At 47.0% G+C, this 17,149-nt stretch overlaps 2 protein-coding genes across 4 annotated transcripts; one reads left to right on the top strand and one right to left on the bottom strand.

The window, feature by feature from the left end:
• The first annotated feature begins 28 nt into the window (after positions 1–28).
• On the top strand, positions 29–11,283 carry LOC115147396 (structure-specific endonuclease subunit SLX4). 2 transcript variants are annotated; one of them, XM_029689625.1, is made up of 13 exons: positions 29–1,030; positions 1,143–1,365; positions 1,808–2,026; positions 2,356–2,618; positions 2,857–3,155; positions 3,300–3,564; positions 4,722–4,897; positions 5,143–5,289; positions 5,415–5,584; positions 5,788–8,765; positions 8,980–9,082; positions 9,393–9,728; positions 9,866–11,283. In XM_029689625.1, the coding sequence occupies exons 1-13, from the start codon at positions 508–510 to the stop codon at positions 10,221–10,223; spliced, it is 6,060 nt and encodes a 2,019-aa protein (XP_029545485.1). In that variant the 5' UTR covers positions 29–507; the 3' UTR covers positions 10,224–11,283. The 2 variants fall into 2 exon arrangements, with proteins under 2 accessions (XP_029545485.1, XP_029545484.1); XM_029689624.1 differs by having other exon boundaries at positions 2,356–2,627.
• On the bottom strand, positions 10,564–16,513 carry LOC115147397 (MAPK regulated corepressor interacting protein 2). Of its 2 annotated transcripts, XM_029689626.1 has the most exons (5): positions 15,883–16,513; positions 15,561–15,630; positions 14,037–14,170; positions 11,895–12,008; positions 10,564–11,085 (listed from the first exon to the last, which is right to left on the bottom strand). In XM_029689626.1, exons 1-5 carry the CDS (start codon positions 15,935–15,937, stop codon positions 11,015–11,017), a joined length of 444 nt encoding a protein of 147 aa, XP_029545486.1. In that variant the 5' UTR covers positions 15,938–16,513; the 3' UTR covers positions 10,564–11,014. The 2 variants fall into 2 exon arrangements, with proteins under 2 accessions (XP_029545486.1, XP_029545487.1); XM_029689627.1 differs by lacking the exons at positions 15,561–15,630; positions 15,883–16,513 and adding an exon at positions 14,396–14,606.
• Positions 16,514–17,149: the final 636 nt, after the last annotated feature.

The raw sequence follows: 17,149 nt of genomic DNA, 5'->3' as shown, positions 1-17,149 counted from the left end.
ATTGTTGGATCAAATTATATAGCCATCAAGCCTCAAAAAATATATATGGTCACTTATACATCAGTTTAAAGCTAATTGCTATTCTACTGGTAATATTTTCAAAATGTAAATTATTTAGTACTTTAATAAAGGGGTCTTGTAACGCATGAATCTACCCTGTCACATGACCTGGGTAGACGTCAAGCCTGTTGTCACGTGACAGGAAGTATGAAGTCGAATTTGAGTATTTTGAATAATAAGCAAATTTAGCTCGTAATACATGTTTTCACTGTTATAGATGCAACTGTTCAATTTTCATGCAGTAATGGCACATTCATTCCTAAATTATGCAGAATATTTATGCTGAAGAGAGGATATTTCACAAATGCCACCTCACATTTTTAGCAAGCTAGCAGCATTAACCTCCATGGCTCTCAGTCCGAGAGGCTAACGTTAGCTAGATGTGTTGATTGTTTTGATAGTAGCTATCTAGTGGCGCAAGAAGCAGACCACTAACAGTCAAATACAATGGACGACTCCGATCAAGACTTCGTGGACCTCTGCTCTAAGTTGCTCAAACGAGTCCGCAGAAAAGCAGGCGAAACCGAGAAGAGAAGTGTTGCAGAGCCCTCGTCCCAGGACACTGCGAAAGACATACCCACCAAAAGGGTGACGACTAGGAGGAAGAAGAAAGATGTTGGCTCAAGTTCAAAGGGAGCTTTGGGTAACAACTCTGAACACGTTTCCTCAATCTCTACCACTTGTGATGAACCAAACCGACTTCCCTCCAATACAGACGAATCTAAACAAGCAGTGGTCAATGGAGGTATTGAACTTGGTGTAGGAGAGAATGGGTCATCAGTGGCTGTGGATGCTGCTGGGTCTCGACCTGAGGATAGGGGGATGGGGGTGAAGGAGAAAGTGCTACACAGGATGCAGCAGTTCAAGAGAGTCAATCCACAGAAGCTGGTGCATGGTGAGAGGAATCAGCCTGCAGCAACAGGGAGTGAAAGTGACAGTGCTGCTCCCCATCCACTGCCAGATAATGAAGGTGAGATCCATCACTGTGTCTCACACTCTATGGTGTGTATTTGCATTCATTTGTGTGTACACTCAATGGCATGCTAGTTACCTTTCTCTCCACCTCTGCCCTCCCTGTTCAGTTCCATCCACCTCCGCATCCACTCCCCTATCACTGGACCCCCAGGTGGATGACTCGGATGAGGCCCTGGCCCTGCGTCTACAGGAGGAGCTGGACAGGGAGGCCCAGGCTGTGGCCCAGGGTAGTGCAGTGGACCTGGAGCAGGGAGGCCTGTTCTTCTGTCAGCTCTGCCAGAAAGACCTGTCTGCCATGAGCCCCACAGGACGCACCCAACACATCAACAGGTAGGGACGACTGGAGCTGGACACACACACAGACACTTGCTCTCTCACCCATCTAACTCCAGATTCTGTCTGTTACTAGAACAGTCAATGACTCCAAAGACCCATCTAACTCCAGATTCTGTCTGTTAATGGAACAGTCAATGACTCCAAAGACCCATCTAACTCCAGATTCTGTCTGTTAATGGAACAGTCAATGACTCCAAAGACCCATCTAACTCCAGATTCTGTCTGTTACTGGAACAGTCAATGACTCCAAAGAAGATACTGCCTCGTTTCCTTTCCTGATCTTGAGGAACTGGATAGGTGAAATCAAGTCCTCTTGTGGCTTCTGATGTTTAGCCTTCAACAATCCAGTGTTTTCAGATCAGTGCAGATGAAGGAAAGGAGACAAGGAAAATAAACCAGTTTACTTTATTGGGACACCCCATGTCCCCCTATCCAGGTGTCTAGACGAGAGTGAGGACAGTGCTGCCCCCGCCCCTCCTCCCGCTCCCATCGTCCCAGAATGCCCCATCTGTGGTAAACGGTTCAAGTCCCAGAAGAGTCGCGCGGCCCACCTGAAGCGTTGCTCCTCCACGATGGGCGTGGCTCCTGCCGTGCTGCTGCAGGCTGTACAGAGACAAGTTGCAGAGGGACTGACTGACAGCACCGCCAACCAACAGTGAGTCACCCTGGCCTGATTGGTCCCGCCCCTTTGAACCATCAACCAACCCAAACAACTTGACTGCTATTACTGTACATTAAATTGATCACTTTGATGTTAGAAGCATTGAGTCGTGTTCAGGAGGGTGCAACATGCTGAACATTGCAGATAGAAGTGTACTTGATAGAGCTAACGTTGTGCCCTACTGAACCGCCCCTGTATGATGCTTTTGGGGCCTTTCTGTCCCACCTAGAGAAAGAATGTAGGAGAAACACTGCGTTGTTCAAATGCTGGAGGACAATAAACTATTCTATTCCACCCGTGAATAGCCCTCTCCTCTCCCCCAGTCAACAGGCCGGAGGTTCCAAGCGTAAAGGCTCCACAGACCCCAGCCTCCCGGGCAGGAAGAAGCCCAGAAAGAAGCCCCGTGGCCTGGACGAAGACACCATGGTGGCCATGGCCCTGTCCCACTCCCTCCTGGAGCAGGAGAAAGAGATGGAGCGGGAGATGCAGAGAGAGTTACAGAGGGAGATGGAGAGAGGTGGTCAGCAGCTCCCAGCCCTCCTCCCTCACATTTCTCTGTCACCATTGAAGTGGAGAGCTGAACCAAGTAAGACGAGTAAGTCACTATCTTGACTGAACCTACATATTGTTTAGGCAATTCATTATGCTATGATTATAAGGATGCATTTGCTGTGACGAAAAAACAATTTACCTTTATTATGTAAATCAGGAGCAAACTATACTAAATGCATTGATATGAAACTATACATGTATAAACATTTTGATGGTGTTTATATTATATGATTAATATCATAGCCGAGTCCTTTTCTCTTGACCCCCCCCAGGTAAGGGGCGTGGCAAGAGGAAAAGGGGTGCACCCCCTCGCCCCCCTCCCCTCCTCCTGGTCCAGGACTCGGAGACAGCCCTGAGGCGTCTACAGGAGCGCGTGGCTGGCCTCCTCCTCCGTACCCGCGGCCCCTCGCCGCCCACCCCCACACGCTGCCCCAGCTCCCTGCCCTCCTGCAGCACTGGTGCTGGCCCCCTCTGGCAGAAGAGTGCGTTGCGGGACGGAGGGCCGAAGGTCATCTCTGAGTTCTACACCCCAGAGCTCAGAGAGTTTATACAGCCTTGGGTGTCGGTAAAGGTGAGAGCCCGTGTGCGTGTGTTACTCATACTTTCACATCTTTGCTTCTAATACTCTGATTTGCGTTAAAAGTATGCGTGTATCTTGATTCATAGTCTTTTCATTCACACTTTAATTTATTTCACTCAATTTGTCTTCTTCCAGACGGATATGGTCTGTCCCACCAAGGCCATGCCTGTATCCTCCACCAACCTTTCCATAACAGAAGGCGTCTCTATGACCAAGCAACCGATCCCCTCCTCCCAACAACCAGTCTCCTCCACCCAGGCAGCCCCCTCTTCGCTCCCTTCCACCCCAGGGACAGGGCACCTTCCAGTGGGCAGCCAGACTCTGTGTGACCTGATGGAGCTGGCTGATGAGGGAATGACCCTCACACAGTGGGGCTATTCTACCCCAGGACCTGCCAGAGGTGAGAGCTACGCCTGGGAGAACTGTTATATACAGGAAACACACAGGGGGAAGAATGTGCACAAAACACAAAGACATTGACATGTAAAAGAGTGGACATCCAACCGACTGAGCAGGACTGGAGTTAGTGTAGGAGTAATACAACCATATCATAGTCTTCAATCTGACTCCATTACCATGTGAATGCTATAGGTCGAAAAGCGTATCCCATGGATCTAGTCAAGGTAGCGAGCCTTGCATCACCACTCAGAATACTATAAGTTACATGTGTCCAAGATAACCCTTCTGGAGTTATTCAGAGGCTGAGAGACAGCTCATATCTTGCGATCAATGTCCTAGCATAAAATGATTGATTTAACCTTAGCTCAGAGCTGCACAGTTAGAGGCCAAGCATATCTCTTGTGTGTAGTATGAATGACATTTACCATTAGACCATGCATCTAATAATAATTCAAGGAATATTACTCAGAAATATGACAACTTATCTATCTGAAAGTAATCCAATTTATTACACTTGTGCAATTAGAATACAATTATGAAATGGTACATGTCAAAAGATACAAAATACGTAAAATACGTAAATGTGTAAAAGACCCACTATGGTGTAACAGAAAGCTACACCAGGAGATTGGTTTCCAATGACTCCATGAACAAAGTTTCCACCCATCTTTTATTCTCCCCTGAGCTCCAGATCTCAGTATCTCCCCTCGTCTAATTAACGCCACTTTGTTCGGCCAAAACAAAGTTCATTAAAATAACTCACGAAGTCCAGAACCTCCCTTATCTGAATGATAAGAGCTCACATCTGGTCGCTCCCTCTTTGAACTGACCGCCGTCCAACAGACAGAATAACACAGTAACTCTGTAACAATGAATCCATAGCACTTACAGAACAATGAAACATATCAACATTCGCAGCTCTTTATGAACTCTTGAATCAATCCAAACATGACAATGTAATTCACACAGTAACATTCATTTCGTCGATTCAAGTTATGTCTTCACACCCCCGACGGTGTCTATATACACGCTCACAGACATGCAGATTAACACACACACACACAGCATCCCTAACAAGCATCCCTGAAAGTAGCTAGCATACCTGAAAGTCAAACCTACTGTACCTCTAACGTTGTTTGTCTTCCCTCGGTCCCTCAGACAAAGAGAACACTGCTACAGACTTCCACCTAAGTGGCTTTGTTCCTGAGAGCACAGACGAACCCCCTGACCTGTGTCTCAGTGGCTTCATCCCAGAGAGCATTAGAACCACTGAAAGCCATCAGATGAGATCTCTTCCTCAAAGCAGAGATACCAACAGGAACAACCAGAAATCAGTAAGGGACCTTTTTTTAGAAGTCATCTACTCTATTGTATACGTTTTCATAACTGGACCTTGATTAGCTGAGTCCAGTGTGTTAGTAGGGTTGGAGCAAAACCCTACACACACCCAGTAGCTCTCCAGAAAGAGGGTTGGTCACACCTGGGCTAATATAATCACCATCGCATCATAACGGTGTTGGACACTTGTTGCCTGATCATTGCTCTGTGCTGTTAGCCATTGTCTGTCTCTGACCCATAGGTGGCGCTGTCCAGGCTGGCCTCAGACCTGACCAGTATGGTGAACAACCCCCAGTTCAGTGATGTCCAGCTACAGGTGGACAGTGGGGAGGTGTACTTCACCCATTCATTCATGCTGTATGCTCGATGCCCCCTGCTGGCGCAGATGGTGAGTGCACGTGTGGATTTTGCCTCGTTATATTTGCTTGTATGGTTCTCATTTGAAACCATTAATATTTCCAGTTGAATTTGATTTGTTTTCTATCTCTCATTCCATCCCTCTCTCTCTCCCAGGTCCATGACAGTGGATTCGGGGTGCAGGAGGACGGCATGCCCTCAGCCCAGAGGGTGTTGTTGGGTGAGGTACCAGGCCAGGCGGTGTATACCCTACTCCAGTACCTCTACACAGCCCACTGCCCCCTCACACACACCCTGCTGCCACACGTTCAGGAGCTGGCAGCCAGGTAAAGTCTGACTCAACTGGTGTTTAAGTGATGTGACTTCTTAGTAACAGAATGCATTACATAATTCTCAGGTAAAGGGTGAGTTAGAATTAACCAAAAAACATACTGTTCTTTATCCCTCTTGCTTTCTGTCTCTTTCTTTCTTTCTGTCTCTCTCTTTCTACAAAACTCCTTTCTCTTTCTCTCTGTTTTCTCCTCATCAGGTTCAACCTGGAGGAGCTGCAGCAGCTGTGCCAGCTCTACCCAGCTCAGACAGACCTCCACAGAGGGGTAGAGGGACAGGGGGATCAGTGGGGAGACTACCCAGCCCAGGAGCACCAATCTGGGGGAGAGGAGGAGCACCAAGACCAGGTCTTCATGGAGCTCCTCCGCTCCATGTGGAATGAAGAAGAGGTTGAGGAAGATGAGGACAGAGGAGAGGAAGGAGGGATTGCGATGGAGGAGGGGCGAGGGGATGGCGTGACGATAGAAGACGGAGAGACGAACGAAGAAAGGGTGAACGAAGAAGAGATGGAGGAGATATATGAGTTTGCTGCCACTCAGAGAAAGAGGGAAGAAGGGAAAGAGAGCGAAAAGGAAGAATCGGAGGAGGAGGAGGAGGAGGGAGTGACATTTTTCACAGAGACAGAAGAAGAGCAGGAGGCTCCAATCCAAGCTCACTCATTGGCTGAACACTCAGATAAGGGTGAATTAACATGCATGACTTCCCCTCAAACAAAACCTCCCAGTTTAGAGGCAGACATAGCTATTGGTGACATCGACACAGACCAGGGGAATCCAAATAGGATAAAAACTGATCTCAACAAATCAGAAGGTAAAGATCTAGAATGTTCCAGAACAGCCACCATGGAGTCAGACAGAACAAAACAATTTGAATCAAACGTCACAAGCTCAAGAAGTGTTGGAGAGGTATCAACGACAAAAAGCCTCCACTCCAGCCCCCATGACGATCAAGAACTAAACGCTAGTCTGGACCGTAGCTGCAGCCGCCTCTTCTCTGACTCTTGGGGGGTCTATGAGACGCAGGAGGAGCCCCACACCTCCCCACCAACACAACCATCCTGCCAGTCCCAACCCCCCAGGGCTATCCAGAAACCCTCCCAGCCCCCCAGGACCATGGTAGTGGAGGGTACAAGACAGCCAGAACTCACCTCCCCACCATCCTCCCGCTCCCAGCCCACAAGGGTGAGGGTCGATGGGGGTATGAGACAGACAGCGATCCCTACCCTCCAGTACTCAGCCATTGAAATCATTGACCTCTCCATCAGTCCTCCTCTGGTCCCTGGTGTATCCGCCCTACCTGTTCCTGGTTTGTCCCCAGGGGAAGTGACTGACACCAGGGCACGAGTTAGGATGGAGAGAGTGGTGGGAGGAGGGAAAGTTCCTGTGTGTAAGGAGTTACTCCAAGAGAAGGTACCGTCTAGTCCAGAGGACTTAAAGAGAGAGAGTCATGGTCCGTATAGTATTTCTGTACCCGTCTCTCCTCCTCACAGTACCAAAGAAGAACCTGAGCTTATAGTTCTGTCTGACTCTAGTGAAGAGATGGAGGTAGGGGATCTAGGACCTACCAGCCCCTCTCCACCACCCCCTACTCGTCTCTCCCAGAACCACCAAGGCTACACCCGAATCACAACTCAATCCAACACAGAACCCAAGAAACCCACCTCGATAACCCAATCAGACACAGAACCTAAGAAATCCAGCTGGAATGAGAAAGAGACTATTGGTGGTTCTGTGAGGGATCCTTCTGTCTCACCTTCAGATCAAGGCCTAGATCCAGATCCTCCTAGTTATAAACCAGGTTCTGCTGGTTCTACTAGTCTTGTGGACTGTTCTGCAGAGATGTCTTGGCTCATCCCGGCCACTCCGCCCCTGCCGTCCAGGAGGACCAGCTCTAGCTCTACCCAGACCTTTAGTAGCATGCGTCGCACTCAGCTCTTTCCTAAGGCCAACTCTTCTTCCTCCTCTTCTGCAGCGTCAGTTTTCTCCTCTCCCACCCTCCCTTTCAGGCCTAGCCGCCAGACCTCCACCACCTCCAACCCACCCAGGGTTTCTACACATTCTGCCCAGACAGAGTCCTCTATTTCTAGGCAGAAATCAGACAGCAGAGGGCTTCGGCACTCCAGCTTGGGTCTCGACCATGACGACCGCTCTTCCCAGAAATACAACAGTGGTTCAGTCGGGTCTGACTGTGCTGCCCGCTCCCCTGGATTCACAGTCCCCTCCAAGTCCCAACCAAAACGCTCCTGCTTTCCCCGCCTGACCCCCTCTCTCTCCGTCATACCAGACCCCTCCACCAAGGGTACCCCTCTCCACAACATCCCCCAGCCAAAAAGCTCCACTCCCCTTTATTCAGATCTACCCAAGCCCTCTGCTTCGTCTCTGGCCTCCCCTCTTCTGAGAGACGGGGAGGGGGACAACGGAACAAGGCAGAGAGGGAGTGGGCTGGGTATCTCTGGGAGCCCATGGAAGAGAGGGGGACTGGGGTCTCTGGGCCTGTCCCTCTCGGACCCTTCCTCGTCCCCACATAAGGAGTCCCTTACCCAACCGAGAGAGAACAGCAGCTCCCCCGGACAACGCCGACCATCCACTGAATCTAAATACTTCCACAGCCCAGGAGATAAAGAGAGGGGGGTGAGAGAGGAATCAGATGAGATGATGAAAATGGAGGAACTGGAAAGGAGTGTAGTGAAAGAGGAAGAGCAGGAGGAAGAGATAGGAGAAGACATGGAGAGGTCCAGTAACAGCTTTCAACAGAGCTTCCTCGGGATGGACGAGCCACCCATGGCCTTTGATGACTCCTGGGGCCTAAACGCAGGAGGAGGGGACACGGACGGAGAACGATCCCAGGCAGTGTGCTTCAGTCTGAGGCTAGAGAGCAGCGGCGGTGGGGCTAGTCCTCCAAGACAGGGCCGGAGAGATGGAGAGATTGCAGGACCATCCTCTACTTTTACCCCCTCTCCTCCTCGTCCTAAAGCCTACACCACCCACTCTTACTCCACCCCCTCTCCACCTCCACCCAACACCACTACACCCCAGGCCAACCCAGAGATCAACGCTAGCCTCCTGGACGCTGAGATCTGGGACGACTGGGGGCAGGAAGAGGATGAGGCTCTTCCTCTCTCTCAGAGGGTGAATCCTGTAGCTCTGGCTCAGAGAGTGGCCCAGCTCAAGACTCCAGGTAATACACTTTCAGCAGTTATACCCCCTTGTATAGAGGTCTTAATGTTTAATCTAGCTAGCTCGGGTTCAAAACCAGCTTCATTACTTCGTACTGTTGAAATATTGAACAGTCTTCCATTCGTGTTATTCTGATCCATATAATGCAATAAACACATTCACTGTTTTGTTACATCTTTTCTTATTTCTCTACCCTTTGACCCCTCTCTCCACAGTGGCCCCCCGTAGGAAAGGCCAGCAGGGCCCCCTGGTCCCCATTACCCCCATGCCCAGCTACTCTGACATGGACACACCTGACCTCAAGAACAAGCTCAACAGGTCTGACTCCCCAACACATCACCTCAGAACTGTCTCTGATATCTCTGCCTTTTTATATTAGTTATTTAATTCATGTGGTCAGGTCACTCCCCCATCACTCCTAGCCTGGTCTAGTCCCCAGTCCTTCTTCCTCCATTGATAGTTATTTGATGATATGTGAGATTACAGGAGCACAATGTATGGCAGTTGTCAGTGTAGTCTGTCTATACCTCCCCCCATCTCTTCTCTACATCCATCTCTCTTTCTGTTACCCTCTCCCTCTTCATATAGTAAAAGTCTGTTGCCATCCTGCTCTGTGTCCTCCCTCTAGATTCGGTGTGCGTCCTTTACCCAAGCGCCAGATGATCCTGAAGCTCAAGGAGATCCACCAGTACACCCACCAGGTCATCAGCTCAGAGTCCGAGGACGAGGCACCTTCCCTGGGTCGCCCCAGAGCCGTCGGGCCCCCACCCACCACCTCCTCCATGGAGCCCACCAGAAAGCCAGTGTCCTGTGCCCAGACTGGGGGGTTTAACGAGCCTAGTGGAAGAGCAGCACCTACCGTCTCCCTGGTGAAACTGCCTGGTAGGGAGGAGGACATGGAGCCTCTCTCTGCCTCTCAGGGATCCAATACGTCCTCCACAGCACCCAGTGAAGACTCTGAGAGGTTAGCACTGGGAGTGTTTTTAACAGGTGTTGTTCATGTATGTATTTGTCTAGAATACTTTGACTGCTAAATTCAAAGTCAAATGTACTGACATTGACACTCCTCTGTTCATCTCCCCCCCCCAATCTATTCTCCAGGTCTAATCCAGAGCAGTGCCTCTCTGACGACTCGGATAACGACGACATTACTGCCTCGCAGTCTGCCTCCAAGCTCCAGGACAACCTCGTCGCTGTCCGTCGTTTCATCCAGTCAGACCCTGACCTCTACGGGCAGATCCTCCACTACCAGCCCCTGGTCCTGTCAGACCTCCAGGCCAGACTCAAGGCCGCGGGTATCCGGCTGGGGGCCGCCAAGCTACTAGACTACCTGGATTCCCAGTGCATTACGTTTACCACAGCCAAGCCTGGACTGAGGGGAGGAAGAAAGAGAAAAGGGAAGTGGGCGACCAGGGCTGGAGGGAGGAGAGGGAGAGGGGCAGCTAAAATGGCAGATTGAAGTTACCTTTGTGGAGGCAAAGGTGGATTTTGAAAGGATTTGCTGGAAATAATTGAGTCTAAACTAAATCAGTGGCAGTTAAAGCTGTAACGCGTTACTACCATTCTGAGTTCTAGTTGGATGTTGAACTGTTTCCTGTTTATATTGGTTGAATGTTGGACTACTATAATTAAGTAATGTTTGTTCTCTTCCTAGTGTCAAGTCCTATCTTTACAGCATGCTATACTAGTCTGGACTATGCTGTTTTCACTGAGTTATTGAACTATGCTGTCCACAAGCCAAAATAGTTAACATTCAAAACCCCTGGATTACCCAGGAATAACTCCAGCACAAAGCAAAATCATGAAAAATATTTTACTGTTGTTCTTTTTCTCCAAAGACCAGCCAAGAAATAGACTTCATTCAATCTGAGCACAACTCATGTTGGGGCAGGGAGGTACTTGTTCAAAAGAAAACACAAGCAGAAGAAAAATCACAGATACTCTTCATGAATTAGTTCTTCTGGTTGATTAGCCAATCAGGAACAGCATTTTCCTTGGAGGTGGAGCGTTCAGTCTAAAAGGTCAAAGTTCATAGCTTCAGGACCATTCAGGGGTACAGCAATGTGTGCGTGTCACACACTCCCCTAGCACAGTGCAGATATCAGTATTCCTTTGAACCCAAAATACTGGGTACAAAATACAGGAAGCCCACTAAACTGTAGCTTCAGAACCAGAATGTCCTCTCTCCACCCCTTCTGATCACAGCTTGGCCCATGTGGCTTCCACACCAGTTAGCTTCTCCTCTTCCTGTCACGACAGGTTAGCGATGTTGGCCAGGAAGCGCTGGGCCCACCACTCCTCCAGGTCTATAGGCACAAAGTCTGTAAGGGGACAGGGAATAGGTGCTAATGAGAGAACATTACTATGATGGTACCTCTGTCTGAATCTCACAAGTCTACACATCCTGAGCACAAGTCTGCATGGAGAGAAGGAGAGGCAATAGTGTGTGCAAAGGAAGGAACCAGTATTGGTGAGATTTTTGCTTATTGAGATATTAAATTTGTGCTTCAAACGCTTCACTCTTTCTCTCTAACTTCAAACACTACAGTACTGTCCATCTACTGTTAAGTAACTGTCCAATGACCTACAGAGTGAACAGGACTGGACAGGTTTTTGTGTGGAATCAGCAACCAGGAGGAGTGCCAGTTTATCCAAGGTGAGAGACTGATAGTTGTTCAGAGACCAGAGAGTTAAACATTAAAACAAAAGCTTGCCTTATGACCTCTCTATCTAGCTGCAGATAAGATGGAGCCAAGAATCGCTTAGCCTGCTGTGTTTCTGTAGACAGTACTGAGACAGACGTTTATAGGGCTAGACAGAAATACACCAAAATGGAGGGTTAAGACCGTGACAAAGTGGAGCATGAGTAGGCGTGCTGATCTAGGATCAGTTCGTCTTTCAGATCATAATAAGATTGTATGGACAGGGGACCTGATCCTTGATCAGCACTCTTACTCTGAGGCTTTATGAATACAGGTCCTGGCATCACATAATTGGATGTAATGAGATAGGAAGTAGACTAGTGTACAGCCTCTCGCATGTATCTCATTGTTACACATCTTCAGTAGAGCAAGATGGAGGCTGATTAAACAACAATGGCGGCTAGTGAATAAGGCCTATAGATACTCACTCTTCGTTGTGGTACTGGGGGTCTTCTCTGCGTACTGCACGGGCCCCTGGCCACATACAGCAGCAGGCTCCACACTGCCTTCTCCTGCCAGCTGCTGCTCTATTTCCTGCCATGCTGCAGAGCGGAGAGAATATACAGAGGCATTAATACACACACTGAAGATACACGTTACAGCAAATAATTTTTTCCATGTGTTATGCTGCAGTTCCTAGGTAGTTGTATAATACACGCAGCCTATGACTACATAAAACCAACTGGGCATGACCGCAGGAAAATGTTTGGGGTGATTAAGAATCCATCTATTGCGATATTACAGTATCGTGGGGTGCTGCAGCACCCGTCGCACAACAACTTCCCGCGGATAGGAAGCTGATGGTTCGTTGTTTTCCTCATATAAATGCCCAATGGAAGTGTTTTAATTTTAAATAAACTGTTCCTCTAGAGGTGTAACGTTGCTTGTGCTCCAAATTCAAATGAAACAGCCAACCATGTGTCCTCGAGTGGACCAGGACAGACTACAGTACATTGCATCAGCCACACTACTAGGAGGAGTTGAGATAAGACTGGAGGTTGTGTGTTTCAACACACCCCTTACACTTTCAAATACACTGTGTTGACTGTATACATTTCTGTGAAAAGCATTTGAATGTAAATGTACCAAAATAAACCAAGCTCACTGTTTTATAAGAAGTGTAAAGGAGCTTTCACCTTAAATTACTTGGTAGTGTTTTCATAGTTTAATTGACAACCGATATCACTTTATAAACACACTGACTGGACTTGACTATTTCATGCACTACAATATAGTGGTTTGCATTGGCAACGGAGTCCAAGGCTTTCTGTAAATGAGTAGAGCTGTGCTCTAAGATGTTTTATAAAAACAAACGGGATATTCCCAGAACTTCCTTCTGATCATTGTCATTGAGCAGTGCTCCAAGAACAGAACAGGTCATGCTGAGACCATTCCATTCTGCTACAAGTCACCCGTCTTCATCAGAGCAGGCTGAAAGTATAGAACAAACTAGCCCAAACTGTCAGAAACAATGTCTCCACTTTTCTACTTGACTGCTTCAATAAAGCGCTCAAGTATTTCTATCAACCATTTACCTTCTCTATGGTTTGAGGATCTTTAACAAACTATAAACTATAACTATTGAGGATCTTTAACAAACTATACCCAAACTCTGTCAGAAAGTATGCCTAGATTTTGGCACTTGATTAAATCATTTAAACTCAGTGGATTCTTGTAGCCATCTTTTATCCTCCGTTTGCTTTCGAGTGTAGGCTTAAACTCCATGTAGTTCTCGCTCTCTCATATATAGATATATATTTTCACACCCCCTGTTTGCTTTAGTGTCTATTCTCCTCATGCATTGGTCCCGTGTGGCTCAGTTGGTAGAGCATGGTGTTTGCAACGCCAGGGTTGTGGGTTCAATTCCCACGGGGGACCAGTACGGGGGAAAAAACACTTTTTAATGAAATGTATGCATTCACTACTGGATAAATGTAGGCATTCACTGCTCTGGATAAGAGCGTCTGCTAAATGACTAAAATGTAAATGTAAATGCAGTCTAGTCCTTGAATGCAGTGATTCTCTCCCAGATAAACATTACTGGTATTGTGGATAGAGTGGCAGTGTCAGATGTAGCCTTGAGTTAACACTGACTCAGTGCTGCTGGTCAACATGTTCAACTATAATGGCCTTCCACTCAACTGATGTAAACTGGAATGTGTATGTGTAACAGTGTAGGTTCCGTCCCTCTATTCGCCCCAACCCGGGCTCGAACCAGGGACCCTTGCACACAACAACTGACACCCACCGAAGCATCGTTACCCATCGCGCCACAAAAGGCCCGTTGCAAGGGGTAACCCTACTTCAAGTCTCAGAGCGAGTGACGTCACTGATTGAAACGCTATTAGTGCACACCACCGCTAACTAACTAGCCATTTCACATCGGTTACATATGCATAAAATGACTTACTATAGGCTCAATAATAACCTTCAAATTGCATATTTGAGAGTCTACAATACTCCTTATACTGTCAGGATGAGAGCCTTATACTGTTTGAGTGAGTGTCCATGGCTCTATGCATGAGAAAAATGGGTAATGTCTCATCTGTCTAGTAGTCAATGCGTCTCACCTTCGTACACAAATCGGACATTCTCTTCATGGGCCGGGGTGAAGCCTTCAGATGTGGTGTCTTCCTTCTGTGAGGCTGCAGTGTGGTATCTCTTCCCGTTCAGGCGATTAAACACTATCTTAGGGGTTGGAGAACTAGACAGATAGAAAGTAACTGTGTGAAATCGTATTGTGTTACGCCTCTGGAAAGCTGGTCTTGCTTCAGAAATGTATATGCTGGGCACTAGATTATACTTTTTGCATAAAACCCAAAAGGACTTTATTTTTTTATAGAATAAAACTATTGTCCATCCAGGATGGACGTTTTTTCTTTGGCATCACCTTCCATTAAAATGATACACATACATTCTCACATCACACCTGTTTAAACCAGTCAGTCCGTCCGTCATACTGCATACACTAAAAACAGAGGACATTGATGCGTTCACTCACAACTGACCGCTGTCCCAACTGCACTGCATAGATAAGTACATATCCTGATGCAAAGTAAATTGGATATCTAGCCTAGAGGTTCAGTGGCTGTCTGGAACAGAGCTCTCTAACCCTGTTCCTGGAGTGCTACTGTCCTTTAGGTTTTTGCTCCAACCTTAATCTAGCGCACCTGATTCTAATAATTAGCTGGTTGATTACAACTGGGGTTGGAGTGAAAACCTACAGGAGGGTTTCTCTCCAGGAACAGGGTTGAAGAGCCCTGGTCTAGAATATTCAGGAATTCTCTTCTCCCACATCGCATGTCATGCCCACTCCGCTACCATAGAAATGTAAGGTTTGGTGGGAATCCTCTGAACCTACTTCCTTACACAATGATGTTGCTACGGAGACAACAGCAGACGGATTATAAAAGTCTGTGGAGTGATTCCCAGGAAACGACTGAATGACTGTGCTATTATGTAACACGCGTGCATTAAAAACTACATTGTATGAATGCATTTTATCCTGTATTAAAAATATACCAACGTATGTAGCCAATGACAGGAAAAAAAGCTTGCTTACTCAACCAAATGCACCATTGCTAAAGTTGTGTGCCCTTGCAGAGCGCGCGAGGCATATTTCACTTTGAACGCATGCTACGTTCTTAGGGCATGTTGCTCATAGTTCTACAATGTAACCACCTACCGATTCCCCACGCTCGAATGGCTGTTCACAAATGTTAATGTTTCTCTACTGCGTTTGGACAGTAAACAAATGGCCAAAGTTAGCACGCGCTGCTAGCCAGCAAGCCTGTCAGCTAACCTCGCAAGGTCAGACCGTTTCCAAACAATTTAGAAAACGTTGCAATCACACTTCAACGATACAATGTCATTTATCGGTGTGTCGATACTATATTTCAGTAAACATACAGGATTACGAACGTTCTAAGATGAATTTCCGTGAATCGTGACGTACTACAAAAATGATAGTGGAATCAACGTTACATGATCATGTTTATTCCACTATACGCCACACACGTACCATGGATTCTTCAGCTGACTGGTTTGCTCGCGCTTCTTCATATGATTATGATAAATGCAATATGGCAACTTACTTTGAGGATAACCAGGGGGTCGGTTTGAGCTTCAAGTCGTTGGTTTTATTCTCAATTTGCTGCGTGGGACCTGAAATGGAAATAGAATAGCAAGGTGGCACTGATCACAACATGCATGTTTGTCATTAAAATATACTTTTAAATCCGACAGATCTAATCGCCTAGGTTCAATTAAACACAGTTCCGTGCTCATTATATAGGTTTTGAAAAGTGTACTACTGCTTTATTGACATGATTCGAATGCTACTATCGATTATATCAATAATATAGGCAATACATAATTGAACTGAAGAGAAACAATAATTACATAACTGATGCTCACCTGTCCTGCGCTGTGTAACAAGTTTACTGGGACCTCTAGTAATAGTGTACATCATGTGAAAGCCGAGAACTTCAGTGTTGCGAAGGAAAAATAAGTGGGTTATCTTCAAACAAGTCGAGAGTGGTGTGATAGCCTACAATGTGTCGACTCCAAATACCGTGGTGGTCTTTAAATCGATCCCCTTTTTGGTCGAGTTCTCTTGACGCAGCCACGTTGGGAAAATTATAGCGCCTGTTTTTCCAAGTCAGCTGCTCAGTGCTACGTAGCCTACGTCTCCGGTTCGGTGAAGAGATCTCGGTACTGCTACTGCAATGTGCTCCTTGTCCTGTGCTTGTCGCCGCTACGAATAAGCATATGTTTGGTTTAAGAGGCAGTCTGCTAGTGCTTCAAGGGTATAGCCAATAGGTCAGCCAAGGTGATTCAATACTGATATGGAATTCAAACGTCTGTTGAAGAAACTCCAACCCTTCCGATCAGTGTTTTTGAATAGAACATACAGTTAGTTATATTGATTAAATTCCCCTTTGTGAGAGGCAACCCTATCCTACAGTACGCGTACAAACAGTGACACCGCACACATGATTTCATCATGACAGTCATGTCTCACTACACACCCCCAACCGTCGCGGTTTTAGAGGAGGAGCGCCCTTCAGAACGCACTACTGCTGACCTATCACCCGGTAATCCGAGCACGTGGAGATTTGAAGCCTATTCACGATGAGCAGGCTTAACATTTGGAATGAAAATGGGGAAGTTAAATCAGATTGCTGAAGTCCATTTTTTACCACCACAAATGTTCTCTGATTTAACACGAGTCATTATGCAAACACAGCCTTGGGCTTTTTAGTAGTGGCACTGCATCTCAGTGCAAGATACGTCACTACAGTCCCTGGTTTGATTCCAGTCTGATCTGGCTGTGATTGGGAGTCCCATAGGGTGGCACACAGTTGGCCCAGCATTGGCTGGGGTAGGCCATCATTGTAAATAAGAATTTGCTCTTAACTGACCTGCATAGTTAAATAAAAAAAATATATATTTGCATAAGGCATGCATTTTGGTTGTTGTGGAATAGCCTAGTATGTATGTTCAAAATACATATTGGGAGTCAGAATATAGACATGTTTGGTAACTGAAGCTCGTCGGTGACAAGAGGAGGCTCAGACAGGCTTAACCAGGGTAATACTAGTCTACCTAGGCTTCACCCTGCCCCCTACACTCAGACACATCTGCTCTATATAGGTCAATGTATGGGACTAACCCTAATCCT

This window comes from Salmo trutta, chromosome 14 (genome assembly GCF_901001165.1).
Source record: "Salmo trutta chromosome 14, fSalTru1.1, whole genome shotgun sequence".
In the NCBI taxonomy this organism is placed as follows: Eukaryota; Metazoa; Chordata; class Actinopteri; order Salmoniformes; family Salmonidae; genus Salmo; species Salmo trutta.
The sequence above is the reverse complement of the archived record's forward strand: the minus strand, read 5'-3'. Positions and strand labels throughout refer to the sequence as shown.